General features: G+C 47.1%; 1 protein-coding gene across 2 annotated transcripts in view; it reads right to left on the reverse strand.

Annotated features, from left to right (window-relative positions):
- Positions 1-18,981, reverse strand: part of SMG6 (SMG6 nonsense mediated mRNA decay factor) — a 176,871-nt gene that overhangs the window by 119,974 nt on the left and 37,916 nt on the right. For both annotated transcript variants that reach the window (XM_074189201.1, XM_074189200.1), the window contains exons 9-10: positions 12,905-12,966; positions 4,592-4,737 (exon numbers count right to left, since the gene is read on the reverse strand). In XM_074189201.1, coding sequence (XP_074045302.1) covers positions 4,592-4,737; positions 12,905-12,966 — 208 coding nt within the window. The remainder of the gene's footprint in view (positions 1-4,591; positions 4,738-12,904; positions 12,967-18,981) is intronic.

Raw genomic sequence — 18,981 nt, forward strand, 5'->3', positions numbered from 1 at the left:
CTTCACTGTCAAGCTGTCAGAGATTGCCTTGGTGAAATATGTTCTTGGGACAGCCTGTTAATCATTCTGTTTACCCTCAGGTTATAGGACAAGTTTCCTGATCAGACTGGCCCTAATGGCAGTCAGATCACACAGCCACAGAGTGGGCAGAATGGCCTATTTTTTGGAGTCTAGGTGGGGATTCTTGGAGCTGCTACTGCCATAGAGAGAGGTAGGGGAAGGGGGGGAGGTAGAGCCCTGGAGCTTTCATGAGTTCAACCCTAACCCCAGGCTTACCCTTGTGAAAGGTGGATTTCCTGAACAAGTGGTCTGATACGCTCAAGATTAGGACCCTCATAGATTAAGTTGTGGGAAGAGAATCAAAATGCACTTGGCTTTAACTCCAAAGCAACAATACTTCCTCTGAGGCTCTCTAGGAGGGCATGAGGGTCTTTGTTTGATGACTGTATTTACCTCCAGCTTGCTCTCTCATATTAGTGGCATAAGATATCAAGTTTCTTCTTGCTCACGTGTCAAGACTCCACCCTAATCAACCAACATTCTGAGCTGATCTCTTTTCATCTCATATGGGATGCCAAGGTTCTTCACTGCCACTGAAGAAACCTATGGAGCCAATTCCTCTTCCTGCCAAGAGAGACTTTGAAAAAAACCAAAGGGGTCCAGGGGTGGCGCTAGGCCTCTCTGGCCCCCAACCCCAAAATGCTGTAGCAAGAAGCACTCCCCCACAGAAGAGGAACAGCATGGGTGCTCTCTGATGCCACCAGGATCTTTGAGCAAGGGCTGCCCTACCTATTGGATGGTGGGGAAGGAGAGAGAGATATGAGGAGGGGACCAGAACCCAGGGAAGGGAAGTTATTCCGGTGGTGGCCTATGAATAACATCCAGTGATTTATAGGAAGTATAATCCAATAATACAGTAAAATAAAACAGTGTGCGCCTGAGATGGTTTTGATTCCAGGAATTATAAAACAAATTATTTTTTTTAAGACGAAAGAAAAAATACCCCAGCAAGGCCAGATTGGAGTAAATTGGGCACAGATGGAAAGGCAGGGGGTTTCAGAGATGCCCTCCCACAAATGCTGCTTTAATTACTTCTCTTCAAGAAACAAGTTTTATTTCCCTAAATTATAGAATTTTTAAAAAATTAAAATTCTTAGAGAGTTTGTGGTTCAGATCAACAGTTCTGACTCCACAATCAGATGGCCACTCAAGTGTTAAATGGGACTATGTGGGGAAGGACCATTTTTTTCTTCCCTCTGGGCTGCCTCAAGCTCTGAGGTCTCCAATCATGACATCACTTTGGAAACCACCTTCCCTAAGAAGCCACCACTGGCTACTGCCTATTCCAGAACGCCAGTTGCACTTAAATAGCATCTTCTTTTGCCATACTTCTCTTTAGGCTATCCCCCTCCTCCACCACCCCTGACCCAGTCCTAGGCTCCTTTCTCTGACTGCACCTCCCTGTCTCCTCCAAGAAGAATATCAGGATTCAAATTCCAGAAGGCCCCAACTTAATATGGGATTTTAAGTTGAATCCACAAAAAAATTGGGAAGGAAATCAAACAAAAACCTCAAAAATGATCAGTTAGTTCACTGTAGGAAAGAAATAGTGAAAATCCACCTTACTTAATGAAGATCAATAACCTCAATTTATATTCTACCAGGTAGGAAGTTCACATTAACATTGCTCAGAACTGGCTCAGGGCAAAAACTAGGAAATACATAGGGGTGGGGGGAGGGGGGCTCCCTTCTCATCCTGCCCTTTTCTCACCCAAAGTCCCCACTTTCAGCAGCACCTCCTCTTATGCTGCCTGGCTCTAAGAAGGAGGAAAGCACCTGATAAGACTTAGACCCAGAAAGACATCAATTATTTCATGTGTTTTCCTCCCAAAATAATATGAATTTCAAGAGTAGATGGAAGAAAAAGAGGAAAATTCTTAAGACAAAGAAATGAATTCCAAAGAGTAGAATTTTAGGCATCAGTTAATATGCTATGAGAACTTCCCCTTCCCCAAAAATCAAAATGATTTCAGCAGTTGTCTCCACTTTTCCTCTTGATAAGACCATGCCTTTGAATGGACCTGGGCTGCTTCTAAGGCCACACAAAGCCCCTTGTTTCTCCAAGGAATGTCCTCCTTTTCCAGAACTAAGAATGGAATTCTCCCTTCCCCAAGGAGCCAAGGAGCCAATCCATATAAACATTCACGCACAAGGACAGTCCAAAAAGGAACAGAGAGAACGGATGGCACAGATGTTCTGTGGCTTAGAATGGAGGCCAAATAAACAAGGATCATGAACACCTGGGAGCCAACCCACTGCCATGCTGTTCACTTCCTGGCTGGCCACATCGCTTCGGGGACAGCCCTGTGACAGGCTGGGCAGTGAGGATGCTTTGAGAAGGGCGATGGATCCCTGCCTTACAAGAATGTGATTCAGACTGCTACTGATTAATGATGGAGCTCCTCCTTCTTCGTTCCCCCTAGCCCCTCCTCTCCACACCCACCCCCCAGATGCTCCTCAACCACAACACCCCCTCTTGCCACTGTCCATACAAGCACTAACTCAGGGGCTCAGAGAAGATGACTCATGGGCTGGGAAATGGAAAAGTGTCTCTTCCCACCGACTGACCCTGCCGAGTCCTCCCTCAGCCCTCTCCTGAGCAGCCCACACAGCAGTGCCTGGACCAGCCTCAGCTGCACGCCAGGGAGCTGGCAGCAGTCCGTCCACCACTGTGGATGTGCGGATTCTATCCTTCAGCCTTTGCTGTGCTTCCTCAAACCATAGAGTGCTTCGGTGCGAGCTCCTCTGCCCTACAGCTGGCTAAACAAGCGACATGAAAACGAGGGGGAGGGTGTCAAACGTGGCCTGGCAGGCCTCTATTGCCCTGGCCGATGCCTGACCCCAAACGGAGGAGCCACAAATTCCTCTGGTCTTCAATCTGTGCTCTCCCCACCTCACCACTCCACCTTATTTTCCTTTGGCTTTCTTATTTAAGAGAGGCTGTAAGAAAGTAATCCACTGACGCCCTGTCCAGAGTCTGAAGGAGTCTTCCTCTCAAAGCCCCGGGTGGCCAAGACAACAACAGCTCCATAGGCAAGGGGGCTTGGATTCCTTCATGTCTCCATTTGTAAAGGCCTCAAGCGACATGTCTGTGGGACTGGACAGACTTGAGCAGAGGCCCCTTCCCTAGGAAGACAGCAGCAGCTCCCAGACTGCTGGCTATTACATAGTTGCAGAGCCATAGAAGAGAGAGGCAGAACACAGTGGCTCCTAGTTTGCTGAATCCAACCACTTTGTCACTTTGAAACAAAATGAGCCAGTCCCCAGCGAAGGAATCACTCTTCACTCCCCCTTCCGCCCCAGGCCTGATCCCCTCCTCCTTCCAGTCTTAACATCTCCAAGGCAATACTTTGCAAACTTCATTTCCTCTTTCCTGGAAGCCACTGTAACCCTCCAGCCCTCCACATTTCCTCCACACTGCTTAAAACAAACAGCCAACTCAGGAATAATTAGCCAGGTTCAAGAAGTCACCAAAGCCAATGGTCCTAGCCTTCTGCTGGGAATTCTAAGTGCTCTAGCAGGCAGAAAAGAGATGGGGAAAATCACCCCGAGGACTCGGCTATGATTGAAAACCCAGGCAGTCTGGCTGAGGACCTGCCTGAGCCCCTGAGGATGCCCGTTTCAGTGGAAAGTATGGCATATGCACGGGTCAAAGAGGAAAGCCACCCCCCCCAGACAACTGGAGACTGAAGCCCCTGGTAACACACAGGCATAGAAACACCCCTTCCTGCTGAGGAAAGGGGTCCCAGACAGTCCAGACAGCTGGGTCTCTAGGAGACACTTCTTACTTTGAGCCATTTTAGACAGTCACATCCCCAGCCCTTGGCCAAACACACCCCAAGCTCCTGGGCTGCTGGGACATGATTTCCTTTTCAGGCACACAAGGTACCAACTTCCTATGCAAAGCAAGTAGGCCATCTCCACCCAGGAGTCAGTTTGGGGGCGGGGGGTGTTCTGGAAGGCCTTGTCTGCCAGGGCTGGGCTGAGGGAGGGCTCCAGAGCAGCATCCTCCACCAAGCTCCAGGCTTGATGGGGCTTTTACTGCCAGGTTTTGAATCCCCATTGCTCATCAATCGTATGTCCCCACCCCCTGGCAGATTCCCATAGGGGATATCCCATAGGGAGCTGGACTTTTCCATAATGAACAAACAAGGTAAACGAGGCCAGAAAACAGAGAGTCCCCCTCACTGCCAAGTCTATGGTCTCTGCAACGAAGCATCTCAACAATGACCTCTCCCTGGGGAGGGGCTCTGGGCCTAAAGCCGACAAAAGTCCTCACTGCCGCCTTCAGCGGAGCCAGATGTGCAACAGGCACTGGGGGTTTGCAGAGGAGGCTCTGTGCCCCAGACTGCTTCTACTGCACCCCCCCCCCAGGAAGCTCCAAAGAATCAAAGCACAGGGCTGCACACTAAAAGGAGGCAATGTGGGCAGTGTGTGTGTGTGTGTGTGTGTGTGTGTGTGTGTGTGTACACACACGTGTAGGCAGGGCCACAGGCAGGGGCGGGACACACCCCCAGGACAGGCTCCTCACCTTTCAGCTGAGAGTTGTGCACAGCAAACATGTTGATGGTCATCAGCTGGAGCATGCGGGTGCTCCCTATGGGGGAGGGGCTGTGCTGCAGCAGCACCTGGAACTCCTTCAGGACCTTCTCAGCCACAGCGGGGAACGTCTCCATCCTGCTCAGACAAACAGAGAAGCTGGTGAGGGGAGGCACCCCGGGGACACCAGGGGAGCCACAGGCTCTCCCCACAATTACAGACAACACTATTTTCAGAAATTTCCTCCTTTGTTTTGCAAAACTCTTCCTACTCTGTGGTTAGGAAACCCATTCTTCATGAAAGCACTGAGAAGGAAATCACTGAGGAAAAGCTTTATCACACAGCTTCATTTAGAGGTCCTCAGGAAGGCCAAAGGCCAAATCTGCCACCCAACCCCATGCCCCAGGGATCAATCAGAGAAATATTTCTGGGTATCTAGCACCCCCACTGAAGGGAGAAGTATGAACTGTCCAAGGAACCCCTATGGAAGGAACTGAGTTCTTGGTTAAAGTGTTAATAGACCAAAGCTTAATAGCTAATTTATTTTCCAGTCTATGGCAGTAACTGGATATAAGCTAGTGTCAAAGTAGCAGTTTATCCCTGGGGCATATAAACCATTTTAATAAGTGGGGAACAAACTTGCCACAAATTCCTGGGTTGCACTTGCAACCTCATCCTCTCTGGGATAGACAGTTCTGCCTAGACAAAGCCTCTGCAAGTCTTCAGAAGCAACTTAAGGAACCCTGGAGCACTCAAGCCATTCTTGGCTTTTTTTCATCCTATATTCCTCCCTGCTTTACTACCTAGGAGCCCCAAATGACATCAGTTTCTGAAAGGACCACGACAGCCAAAGCCCCCCAGCTTATTTCTGTCCCCCCACTCCCACCCCTGCTTCAGCCAGTGGAAACACAAGGCCTTGGCCAAGCTCCACTCCCAACCCAGGCAGGGCCAGTCACGGAGGAAGGCAGAGATCCAGCCAGTGACCCAGGGCTCCTAAACAGAGGTCATTCAACTCACTGCCTGCCAAGTGTGGCCACTAGATTCCAAACAGTGGTGGATGCCTGAAGCTGCTTTGGCAAGGGGAACAAACCACAGATGAAGCCTTCAGCCTATGAGACATGTTCAGCCTCAGTGCCGGAGAGAGAACCTAGGCCTGGGGGCCTCCAGGCTACAAGGAATGGACGAGGTCAGCAAATGTGCCCTTTATCTCCCTCCCCTCCAACTAAACAAACAAACTGCTTGTGGTACACAGGGATGCAGACTGGAGTAGGGACTAGCTTCTGGGAAACCACAAGGAAGGGTATCCTTCCCAAAAGAGACACAACAGTTTCAGGGCCTGAAGGACGGCACCTCTGGCTTCCCCGGCACCCCTGGCCTTATGCTGGGAGTTGTCGGGTCTGCTCAGAACCATAATGCAACACGAACAATTCAAAAGTCCTTGTCTCCCTAGCCATTCAACCAACTCTGTTCCTGCCTCAAGCACCACCCTCTTGTGCTAGACACTTGGGCCACAGCTATGACTAAGTCCCAGTTTACAGTCCAGCCCCTCTGCTGGACTGTTTTCATTTACACTGGCATGTATCATACCATACAGGTATTTTTTCCCCACATGTTACTTCATGTGCCCAATTTAGAAAAAAAAAACCAATTGTTTGCTCTAAGAGTTAAACTCCTTGTAGGCTTGGAATGGCCAAGAGTGATATGTTTGGACCTGGCTTGGATCCATTTTCCCCCAAGGGCTCTAACAAAGGCTTCATTTGAAATCCTGACACTATGCAGCACTCTCCCTGGTCAGAAGTGGGGAGGGGGATCAGCCCTTCTCATTACAAGAACAGCAGAGTTCATTTCTCTTGAAAAGCAGCCACGTTGGGTGAGTTTCAGAGCCATGTGTCTCCGTGTTGAAAGGCAGGAGAGAGCCAGCACAGAACGACATGACAAAAGTGTCACGTGGGGTGGTTTGACTTCGAAGCTGTGTCTGAGGAAGGCTCTTCTTTGGAGTGGGAATTGTAATCGATCCATCAACGTTCCCCAAGTCAGGCTGAAGTTCCAAACCAGCACCAGGCCAAAGGGCCACATTTTCTTTTAATGTTCAAAAAAATTCTCCCCTTCACCATCCCCCACCATCACTTGTCAACTGAACACCATTAAAACAAAAGAAAAGTAAATATGCACATCTGAGATCTGAGGGGGAAAAGGAGATTTATCTTTGCTCAGTCAATTGCATTGTGTTTGGCCACTGCACATGGTGGCATTGATAAATCAATAGGTTAGGTGGTGGGAGACCTGGACCTGATACTGAGTGCCCAAACTTGGATAAATCAGGGCCAGTCATCACCCCATTAGAACCCAAACATCTTTGCCCCACCCCATATCATGAGACATGTCAGTTCTGGCACTGAAACAGGATAATACACACACACACACACACACATGCACACATATATAGGGGAACCAAAGCACAGCATCTTCAAGTATCAGTTCCTGGGTCCCAACAGACCTGAGAGTCTTATGTTCACCCCAAGGTAAAGCAGTAAAGTTTAAAGTAATCAGCTACCCTAGTTTCCACAAGTCTATCAGTCTTCAAGTCATCTATCAGCTACAGCGCTGTCTAGGACTAGTCTCACTTCTGAGCTAAGTCACATGTCTTTCTCGATTTCTCCTCCCAAGTCTCAGAAAGGGCAGTAGTGCCCTTTGACCTCTCACAAAGGCAGCCACTTTCAGGACAAGCATTTCACTGAGAAATGACCTCGGGAGATGCTCAACCTCATTTGCATGGGAGTTTCTAGAGACCAATCAATCACACAAACAACACCAGGACTGCGCCCTGGCGTGACTCAGATAGTGACTAACAGTGGGGCCCAGCCCCTCATAAGCTGGCTAGACGAAGTTCTCCTGATAAAAAAGAATCAGGCTTCCCAACTTTTATTCCCTTTGTAAATTTTTTTTTTCATTTTCAAGAGAAGAGACACACAAAATTGTTCAGAGTGGAAGAGGAGGAAAAGAAAAACTCAATTCCTTTGCAGCTTCATCATAAGCTTTCATTCTAAACCTGTCCAGTCCACCAGATTCTAAAGCTGAGGAGGTGACTTGCCTTGGACAGTCAGGAAATTTCTTATCTGAGTTAACTTGGAACCTCATTATTACAGAGAAGGTGAGGATCTCTTTCACTAACTCAGAGAGCACTCAAAAACCTGCTTCTGGGCTTTCCAGGAAGGCAGATGAGAAAGCAGTGAGGCTTGGGTTGCTCCTCATTCCAACCTCCTAACTCTCAATTTGTCCTCAACACCTCCCACATTTCACATCTTTTCAGTAATCAGGCAAGAGTCCAGGATATTTGGTGCTCTCCTCTCTCCCTTTTCCCCTCCTACTGTCGCTCTCCTTTTTCTCCTTCCTCCTCTCCTTCTCTCTCTCTCTCTCTCTCTCTCTCTCTCTCTCCCTCCCTCCCTCCCTCCCCTTCCCATTTCTCTCCTTTTGTTCTCCCTCTTCACTTATGTATTGCCATATTTGATTCTGAACTAAAAATGTTTTGGGGGTTTTTTTTGTTGTTTTTTTTTTGCCTTTCCAACACTGATAGTTACATAGTACTTTATAATTTGCAAAGCATTTTCCATTTGAATCTGACCACAAACAAAGTGGGTAGGAAGTGCAAGTATTAAGTCCATTTGACAGGAGACAAAACAGAAGCTCAGACAAGTACAACAGCTAGTCTAGAGTCCAGTGCTAAGTGGTCCTGCTAGGACAGCTGAAGTGTTTTCTCCTATAACATGCTGTGTGTGTGTGTGTGTGTGTGTGTTCACAATTTGCCTCCAGCTCAGAGGAGAACACCAAGGCTCCTTCTGCCCGGTTCGGGTCCATCCCCATCCAAGGAGTTCTGGTGTTAAGCCCTACTCTCTCCCACTGGGGGCCAAGGAGTCTTCTGCTCACCCTCTGCCAACATGCAGCAGTTCTATTCAGTGAAGGAAAGACCTCTGAGAAGGCAAGTGGACCACAAGGAATCCATCTCAAACAAATGGAAAAAAATGCATTTTCTTTTGAAAATTTTCCAGAAGATGATTCTATCACTCTCTGAAATTCTTATAACCCAAAGACTTCTCAAGTGATAGTTTTATGCCTATTTTTCTTATTTTCTTCTTAGTGCAAATGAAGAATATTTAGCTACCCTTTGTATGTCCAAATACTATTAAATAGCCCCACTCACTAAAGCAACCTTGGTTTCCCCCTTTTTCCCCTCATAGATCTCATTTTCCAAACATTTAATTACTGTGGTAGGTTTCTCCCAATCTCCCCTGGTGGTACCTAGAAGTGAATAAATACTAAGGGTCTGAGCAATGGTATTGAGCATAAGAAGATGATGTCAGCATTTCTACATGTAAGGTCAGACTCAGTATCCTCTTTAGCTCTGTCAGTAATCCTCATACAAGATATATCATTTCATTGTCACAATTGGTGAACACCTTAGTGTACAAACTTCACAAAGGGCCAACTTCTTCCCTCCGGTGCCTAACTTTCTGGCAGGCAGCCCTCTCCAAACTTGGCCAGGCTGGTCTTCAGATGACAGATCCCCAGGCCATCGTTGGACTCAATATTCTTTTCATCTTGGAAGCAAGCGCCAGATTTGTGCTCCTGGGACTCAGTCTTTGAGAAGCACCTGAGCTCAAGGCCCTCTGTGACAGAATGAGGTATTGAGGTAGAGGGTGGGAAGAAGGGAGTGTAACTGGCAATCTGACACAGAAGAAAGGAAGAAAAAGAGAGAAATGAGGGTGGTATGGAGGGATGCCCCTCACTGCCTCTGTCTGGGATCTGCTGCTGAGATACCCTGGCATCAGGTCTGTTTCATTAGCATCACTTGACATCATTAAATACTCACTTGGAGACCTCTAGGAGATTCTCCCTAGCTCCACTTGCAAAAGACCAATTTGTTATCTTGTACTGAATAAGGTTTATTTTCCCTCCATAAATGAACTTCCTCTGCCTTCACTATTTTCATCAACATTTGCTATTAATGTTGCCCCAATCATTTCACATTCTTCTTAATCCTTTTTAACCTGGATCATAGATCACAAATATTTACTTTTGATTCTGATCCAAAATACCAAGAAAAGGATATTTCAATACAGACAATAGAACCCACAAAATGATCTACAAGAGAATCTGTTTCACCATTTCACATTTTGCCTTTTAAAGATTACATAATAAATCCAGATGCCACCTTCACAGCTGTTGGCTTTAATGCATGCTTTTTAAGGGGGAATGGCACAGTCTGGAGCAGGGGTTCTTAACCTGGGTTTGTGACCTTTTAAAAACATTTTGATAATTATATTTCACTAGAATGTCTTTACTCTGCAATCCTATATACTTTATTTTATGTCTTTACTATGACACAATAAAGGTTAAAAAAAAAACCACTAAGGGTAAGAACCCAGCAGGAGGTCTCAAGAGGCAGGCTCCTGTCAAAACTCTGTCACCCCACTGGCTATGGGCACCAACCTGGGTCTCAGTTTTTTCAGGAATAAAATGATGAGGCTCAATGCCATCAGGAGTTCTTAACCTTAAGCAGGCGTCTCTAGACCTCAAGAGTCCAAAAACTGTATGGGAAAAAATTCCATCTTTCTTTTCCCTCACTTTAGTTTCCTTGGTAATCCTATGTAGTTCATGATATTCATTAAAAGCCTCATTCTGAGAAGTGGTCCAAAAGCTCCCTGAGACTGCTGTGGGGGGCGGGGGGGTAGGACCCAGGGCCTTAAGGACCCTGACAACATTTTCCAAGTACGGGCTATACATCCAGGACGAATGGGTCATTGCCAACAGATCCAGTTTGGCACATGTTATCTATCCATAGTAACACAATTTCTATTCTGCCATCCATTATCACTGAAGAAAATGTTTAGCTTGAGGCCCAACACAAATTTTTTTTTTTAGATTTTTCAAGGCAATGGGGTTAAGTGGCTTGCCCAAGGCCACACGGCTAGGTCATTATCAAGTGTCTGAGGTCGAATTTGAACCCTGACTCCAAGGCCGGTGCTCTATTCACTGCACCACCTAGCCGCCCCCAACACAAATTTTAAGAACTAGGCAAGCAGCAGGAACTAGCTAGCCAACAATCCAAAGGAAATACATTCACACACAGTATCTTTTTGTTTGATGTTTTGATGTTTTAGTAAAGGTATAACAGGGATCCTTCCATAATGCACCCAAATAACAAGTTTATCTTCTACATTTTTAGGTAAATAGAATCAAAACATGGAAAAAAATTTCCAAGCATTCCTATACCCCTCTTCCATTAGCACAGTGATATTTCTCTAGGGGATCTCAAGTCAGGACATTATCCTCATGGGACAGGGTAGATCCAGGCTAAAGAAGAAAAAGAGGTCAAAAAGTCTAATGTTTTGAGAGCAGGACAAGACCTTTCAATCCTTGAAACAATGGTTATATCATATGTATTTATATATATGGAACAGCTAGGTGGGGTAGTGGATAGAGTACCAGGTCTGGAATCAGAAAAACCTGAATTCAAATCTAGTCTCAGATATTCACTAGATGTCTGACCCTGGGCAAGTCACTTCACCTCTGTTTGCATCAGTTTCCTTCTCTGTAAAATGGGAATCATAAGAGCACCTAGCTTCCAGAGTTGTTATGAGGATCAAATGCTAGCTAAATGGAAATTATTCTTATTCCTACTAAGACAGCATTGAAGAAATACTAAAATATTAAATCTGAGTTATGGCAGGAAGGTTGAAGGACAGTGATCTCACTTGAGGCACAAGGCCCCAGAAATTAATTATAAGTAAATATATGCAAGGATCTGTGCTTTCACTGATGTGAGGCTGCTTCCACCAAGGCAAAACATATTCTCTCTTATGAATTGATAGATGATTAATTATGAGTTGCTGTGGTTCAAAAATCCCCTACCTGATGGCCCAGCCTCTAGCCTCTAGAGATGAACCACTCTAACTCAAGCTAGGGAAGCTGGTTCTCCTGACTCACTGCCAGTCACTAGATTCGCTCTTGAGGCCCTTCCTGATGGGATCCCTCTCCCCTGGTTGCCAGAACCTTGAACACAAGGAAAGGCTTTGTTCAGGACAACACCATCCCATCCTACCCTCCTCTACAATCCCCAGTCAGCCCAGAAGTAATGCTTGATAGTAATAAAGTTCTTGATCAGCAGGCTGTAAAATGGCTACCACATGGATGGTGGCACTTTACACTTCTCATATCATCAGTCCTCACCTCCACCCTGGAAGGTCAGCACTCTTACTGTTCCTATTTTACAAATGAAGAAACTGAGGCAGAGATGAAGTGATTTGTCCAGGGTCACTCAGCTAGGAAGCATCTGGGGCTGACTTTGAAGACAGGCACTTCCAGGCCCAGAGCTCTAGTAGCCTTTATCTTAAACACTGTTCTGTGGCAGTGTGGGGCCTAAGTGCTAGGGGTACAAAGAAAAAGTCAAGAGGGTCCCTGCCCTCCGGGAGCTTACATGCTGATGGAAGCCAGGAGAGGCAGCTAAAGGGTCCATACAAGATCTATAGAGAGTAGCTCCAAAGGCATCTTAAAGGGGAACCAACAGCCCTTAGGGGTGGCTTGGCAATGACTAATCTGTAACCCAGGAATTGTGCTCTTCTAAAGGCAGCAGACACTTACTTAGAAGGCAGCATGGGTAAGGCCTGGTGACACGATGGAGGGGACTGGAGGTCCAAGGTTGTTCATTCACATGCACCTCAATTCATTGTGGCCTGGGAAACCACTAAGACCGAGCTGTTCTATTTACTGGTGGTGTAGAAAACTGACCAAAGGGTGAGGGGGCATGGGTCAGAGGGACATGGAGAAAGGAAATGTCAATGTTCTCTCTGAGAGAAAACCAGTGACCAGTCTTCTCCCCAAGGACCACCCCTGGCAACAGCAGCCGGGGACTCAGCACGAAAGCTAGAGGGTTCTCACTAGAGTGTGAGCACGTGCACATAATGAGCAGGAAGACGGAGGAGAGACCAGAGGAACAGAGGGTGAAGCGGGAGCAGGAGGTGGGAGGTCAGGGAGGGAAGCCAGCCAGCCTAGGGAAGAGCCCATCTGAAAAAGGACAAGGAGGAAAAGGAGGAAAAAGGGGGGGGGGGGGAAGAGAGCACAGAGATCCTCCCCTCCCTGCATCAGCCCAGCAGGAGAAAGACTGAGAGGAAGGAGCAATAGAAGGTGGGGGCCTCGAAGAATTCACACCCTGTGCCCTCAGTTCCAAACACAGTCTAGTTGCTAACAATATTAAATTCCAAAAAGACTTGTAATGTAGGAAAATAAAATAAACATCCTGCACACTTACCCAATCCGGGTAAACAGCTTCCCATGGGCATGGAGAAAACTGAGGATGAACCTTTTGTTCAGCTGCATGGGAAAAAGAGAGAGGAGAAAACAATTAAATTCTCTCCAGTTTCCTGTTACTGAACAGAGTCCCAAGTGACACAATAACCTGGCCAGGGTGTGAGGGGTGGGCACTAGGGATGGGAACCAAATGGCCATGCCCAGACTCTCACACAGATCCAGGGCACATACCCAACAGCTGCAGCTGTGGGGAGCCAGAGGTGACAGCAGGCTTTGCGAGGCAGCAGCACCCTCTGCTGGCAGTTGTCCCCACGCGCAAGGACCGAAATAGAGAATTTAAGGCAAGAAATGAAATATGACAAAAAACTGCCCGAGAGAAAGGGCCTGAGCTGTCCAAAGAGGAACAAGCATCTTTCAGGGGCTGGGGGGGCGGGTAGGGAAAGAATAACAGATATTTCAACAATAAAAGGACACTTAGCTATTTGGAGAGTCACCCGATTCCTGGCACCTATTTCCTACTCTTTCCGGAAAGGCAGAAACACACTTCCATTGACAAGGTGGTTTTTTTTTTGTTTGTTTGTTTTAGGTTTTTGTAAGGCAAATGGGGTTAAGTGGCTTGCCCAAGGCCACACAGCTAGGTAATTATTAAGTGTCTGAGACTGGATTTAAACCCAGGTACTCCTGACTCTAGGGACTGTGCTCTATCCACTACGCCACCTAGCCACCCAACATGGTATTTTAAAGGTTTACAAAGCACTTTCCCTAGACCCTCTCATTTGAGGTTTTCCATTCTGTGGTACCTTCCACTGCTGTCACAGTCCCCATTTTACAGAGGTGTACCTTTTCTATGAGAATGTCTTTGGGAGAGGGAAGGACTCTAGGAGACAGAAGTATTGACTACCCCAAGGAGAGGCTGGCCAGGGAGAATGATCCCCTGAAGGCCTGGACCTACCAGGGCTCCTTCCAAAGACATTTCCCATTAACTGGAAAAAGATGCTTAAGGTGGATGACAGGCCCCATTCTATAGAGATCATCCAAGCTCACAAATATTTATGGACAATCCATAGGGTGTGGGCTGATGTGTGCTTCCAAGAGATCCTTTGTCAGGACCAAGCATCATCACCATGAGGAGAGGCATCCTCAACCCCAAACACCTCTGCAACCCCTACACTCCAGGGGGCAGGAGATATGGGGTCATCCAGGTGATCGATGCTGATGCAGACAGCTGGAGCCTATGAGGCAGACAGAACCTTGGAAGAAGAATCCTCAAAGGACATTGAAGGTCTTAATTTTGAGCATCTTTAGCAAGCTAAACTTGCACATCCCCACGTCATTACAATTTGGGTTTCTCTGTTCTTTTTCAGTTCTGAAACAACTGGGATCACATTAAGGTAGAGAAATTTACTCCCATGAAGCTTTTCTATTTTTTAAAAGATCTTTAAAAAAAAATTATTTAGGGGCGGCTAGGTGGCGTAGTGGATAGAGCACCGGCCCTGAAGTCAGGAGTACCTGGGTTCAAATCCGGTCTCAGACACTTAATAATTACCTAGCTGTGTGGCCTTGGGCAAGCCACTTAACCCCATTTGCCTTGCAAAAAAAAAAAAACAACCCTAAAAAAAAATATTTAGCAGTGCATAGAGCACTGGTCCTGGAGTCAGGAGGACCTGAGTTCAAATTCGGCCTCAGACACTTAATAATTACCTAGCTGTGTGGCCTTGGGCAAGCCACTTAACCTCATTGCCTTGAAAAATCTTTAAAAAAAATTATTTAAAGCAATGGGGTCAAGTGACTTGCTCAAGGTCACACAACTAGGTAATTATTAAGTGTCTGAGGCAGGATTTGAACCCAGGTACTCCTGACTCCAGGGCCGGTGCTCTATCTACTGTACTACCTAGCTGCCCAAGCTTTTCCATTTTTAACAGCTAATATAAATTCTAACAGGTTACTAGACTGTGTGATCCTAAAGACAGGACTCTAGAGGCAGGGCAAGAGGAGTTAAAAAAGTATGGATCCAAATTCTGTCTCAGACACCAGTGGTTAAGATCATGGACAAATAACCTAAGACTCAGTTTGTTCATCTGTAAAATGGGTACAATACCTGTAGTAATCACATCTATAATGTGCTTTTGAAAAATGTTAAAGCATGGTTTCTTATCATCTCCATCAATTTATTGAAATACAACTGAACCAGTTTCCCTATCCAGTCAAAACTTGCATTTTGCTCTGCTTTCCTTATCTTGTGTGGTCTACAGATAAGAACAGAGAAAAGAAACCTGGATTCAAGGGCCGACTCTCCCACAAGCTAGCTGTGTGACAGAGCAGAACATCACCAAACCATTTTCTCAGCTGGATCATCCATAACTTGAGAATTCCCTCAGTTAAGAAGCTGAGTCACTGTGTGAGCACAGAAGGGTGGGACTGTCTCTCCCTAAGCAGGTGCCTAAGAGTCACTGGTGGGAATGGGGTGCTGGAGGGGACTATTCTGGGGTCCAAGCCTCCAATCTCATTGGTCTGGCAAGCTCCCAGCAAGGACACCCCTCTATCAATATCAATCAACAACCATTCTATTGTCAGAATGATTTCAAGTCTTCCTGACTCAGAGGCGGCCCTTTACCCATCAGAATTGACTTCCCTTCAGTATGTTATGGATACAACTGCCTAAAATCCAACCAAAGCAATTCTGAAGAAAGGCAGTGTGGGAGAGGGGAAAGAACAGGTTTTGGATGGAGGATAAGGATTTGAATCCAGCTCTGCTCCTCACCACCCAGTGACTGACTGACCCAAAGCACAGAATGTTCCTTCTCTGGACCTTAGCCTCCCATCCAGAATGATACGAAGCCTGGGCCTCCAGCTTGGTGGGCATGGGGCTCACCCACCCTGAAGAGCCCAACATTTGTGTCCCAAAAGGCCCAAAGAGGTTCCAGAATCAAAGGTCAGCATGGTTCCTTTATTTCAAAGAGATTATTTATTGAATTTCCTCATCATTTAGAAGCTATGTTAATCAAGCTACGGAAGCTAAACCTGGAAGACAGGTTCCTCAGCCTTCAGGAGTTCCTGCTCTTTCATACCATCAGGTCTTCTCAGAGAGTCTGGGGGCAGTGAGAGTGCTGCCCACTGCCCACTGTCTCCTGCCCACTGTCCCTGGACATCTCAACTTTCAATTAGGAGAGGAAGAGGTTATGGAGGAGGTGGAATCTAAAGTAGGCTAGGAAAGAAAAACAGCAGAAACAAAACCAGCATTTAATAATTATTCTGCAAATTCCAATTTTTATGTGGTTCCTCCCATCATTCAAGAAGAAATTTCCAGACTAGCTGGTCACTGTGATGAGGGTCCAATGAACTGGTGGTACTGCAGGTCACCATCAACTTAAAGGGACCAAGGAGACTAAAGACCTGCCAACTTCCATTTTTCCACAAGAATTGCTCACTCTAATGAAGCCTGAGCTCCAACACAGGGGGCCTGACACACGAGTCTCAATGAACAATGGATCTCCTCCCATTAAAGGCCCCCCCAAAGCCAGGGCAACTCCGAGTCGATCTACTTCCTATGTCTTTAATAGCTCTGCCCCTTCGATTTCTGACCAGAAAGAAATTCGGCTAAATGTACCATCAGCAGTCACCACTGAGGAACGTCTGGGGTCGGGGGATCTCAGGGGAGATACTCGTGTCTCACAGAGTGAAGGTTTCCTGGTGTAAACCCATTTTTATGTGAAGGGAGATGAACAAGTTCACAAGGTTTTCCATCCTTTGGGGGAAAAGAGGGTAATGCAGTGGAAAGAACCATGGGATTTCTGGGTTTCTCATTCATGAATCTGCTGAATGATGTGGAAGATCTCTCAGAGACCACCTACTCAACACGTACCAGGCAACTAGGTCCACTCTATTAGACTTCAGCATTCAAAGTTCTGAGGCATCTTTAAACTCTCTTCTAGCTAGTCCCCCCTGGTTATTAAGGGGTCCATGACAGATAGGGCTCTCATCCAGGTCCCAGGGTAAGCCCCCCACTCCAGCTCCTGGCCGGCACCTGCCAAGGCCACGTCGTGGGCAGCCTCAGGAAAGGCTCCCCAGCATGCAGGGCACCTCAACAGTCTCACAAGCTCTGAAGGTAAACAGAAAGCCAAGAGAGTTCAAGCAGAGGGCAGCCCTGCCTGCTCTGACTGGGCTACTCTCTGAATGACTCTCACTTCTGACTCACCTCACCACCCAAACCCTGGGAACTCTCCTGCCCATGTGCCCATTGCTGATGTTACCCAGGGCTGCTGGGCCAGTGGGGCTCCCAGGAGGAGACCCCTGTCCGGCTCCTCATTCAGAGGGACCAACAATAGCATCACCTGTACATGCCTATACCACCAAGGCCACTTCAACAGCCTTTCTCTTGAGCCCACTAACTACATCCTTCTGTTTCTGTTCCTGTTTTGGGGTCTGGTCACACTCAGAATGAGCCCTTCAGAAACAGTTCTCATTCTGCTCCCTCTGAGTCCCAGGGAAGCCTGGGAGAAAGGCAGGGGAGCCAGGGAGGGAGGAAACAAGCCTCTAGGAAGGGCCTCCATGGGCAGGATCTTAGGTAATCTTCATAACAAGCCTGAGAGATGATAGTTTTGCCCAGGCAGAGGTTAGATGATTGCCCAGTGTCCCCTGGCTAAGAAGGGTGTGAGGCCAAATTGGAAATCTGGGCCCAGGGCTCCATCCCCTCAGGGGCAGCCAGCTGCCCCAATGATGGGAGACATTCCCAGGAGACAGGAGGGCATGAGAGGAGTCCCCAGGTCCTGGGGTGGGGTACAGCAACCTCAATAGGGCTCAAACCAACAGGAGTGTAGGGTCCAATGAGCCAGCTGGCCTTCTGATCTACCTGTAAGCACAGGTGACTACCTGGTGAGGAGATTTATTATTATGTGGATCAAAGAAGAAAATACAGGTAAAGTATTTGGTAAACCTTGAAGATTAATTTTAGCTATTATCCCAGGTTGTTTCTAAGGGCTTCAATGAGCAAAACTAGATGACTTAAGATACCCACCTTTTGTCTAAGACAGAGGCTTCAGCCCATTTCTGGACATGGCCGAAGCAACATACACCCAGGGCAGAACTTACTCAAGTCAACAGAACCCAATTACTTAAGTCCTGTGTTGGCCAGGAAGAGAGAAGAGACCAAGTATGAGAAACATCAGATTCCTGCCAGGGGCTGTCCTACCCCCCCAGCATGTCTCAAGAGACACCCAACCAACAGTGGAGTAATCGAGAAGCTTCAGGAGGCAAGGGACAGTGAGTGCACACCCAAGCTTTGACAATGAGGGGATCCATCTGGTTCAGAAACACTCAGGTCCCCTCATGCTATCTACAACCTATGTGGACACGACCTGTTGAAGACCCCTCTTATTCTCGCTCTGTGGCACCTCATGGAAGCATCACCAGTGTGCATGGAGAGGGCCGGCAGCTCTGACAGACAAGCCTCCGCTTAAACAAGGCACCAAATAAGGGAAAGATTCTGGCTCATCAACTTGTAGGAAAACTGTTTCACGTTAAAAATGGTGACTTCAGGGTTGGAAGAGAACCTCTGCGTCTGTTCTTCATCAGAGGAGGCAGAGGCTGCCTGTAGGGCCACGACAGCAGAGGCCAAAGGGCCTTGAGGACCAAAAGGCACTGGTGCTCCTTGGGCATGTCCTGGACACCCACAGGGCTCCAGCAGAACCACAGGGGGTCCCCAACTGAGGATGGGCATCTGCATTTTTGGTGATGTTTTGTAATGAAGTCCTGCAGAAGCCATAGCCCCTCGGGGGTGGGACTTGGGCACTGTGGGTTAAGTCCTTCGGGCTCTTTGCCAGGTGTTTCTCTCCTGTGGTCGCTGGAGTACAGGATTACAAGATGTAGCAAAGCACATTCAAATGAGCCTATTTCTTACCCTGGACTACTACCTCATCCCCTTATGGTCTGGATGCTTCTTATAGGCTACTTGCCATTCTAGCTCAGCAAGGGAAATGAAAATCCTTTCCTTGTTTTCTATTTGCATTTTTATTGAGCTTTTGTTTACATATCACCTTCATTTTCAAATATATCCTCCTCACTTATATTGAGCAAAAAGGA

Source organism: Macrotis lagotis, chromosome 5 (genome assembly GCF_037893015.1).
Source record: "Macrotis lagotis isolate mMagLag1 chromosome 5, bilby.v1.9.chrom.fasta, whole genome shotgun sequence".
Taxonomy (NCBI): Eukaryota; Metazoa; Chordata; class Mammalia; order Peramelemorphia; family Peramelidae; genus Macrotis; species Macrotis lagotis.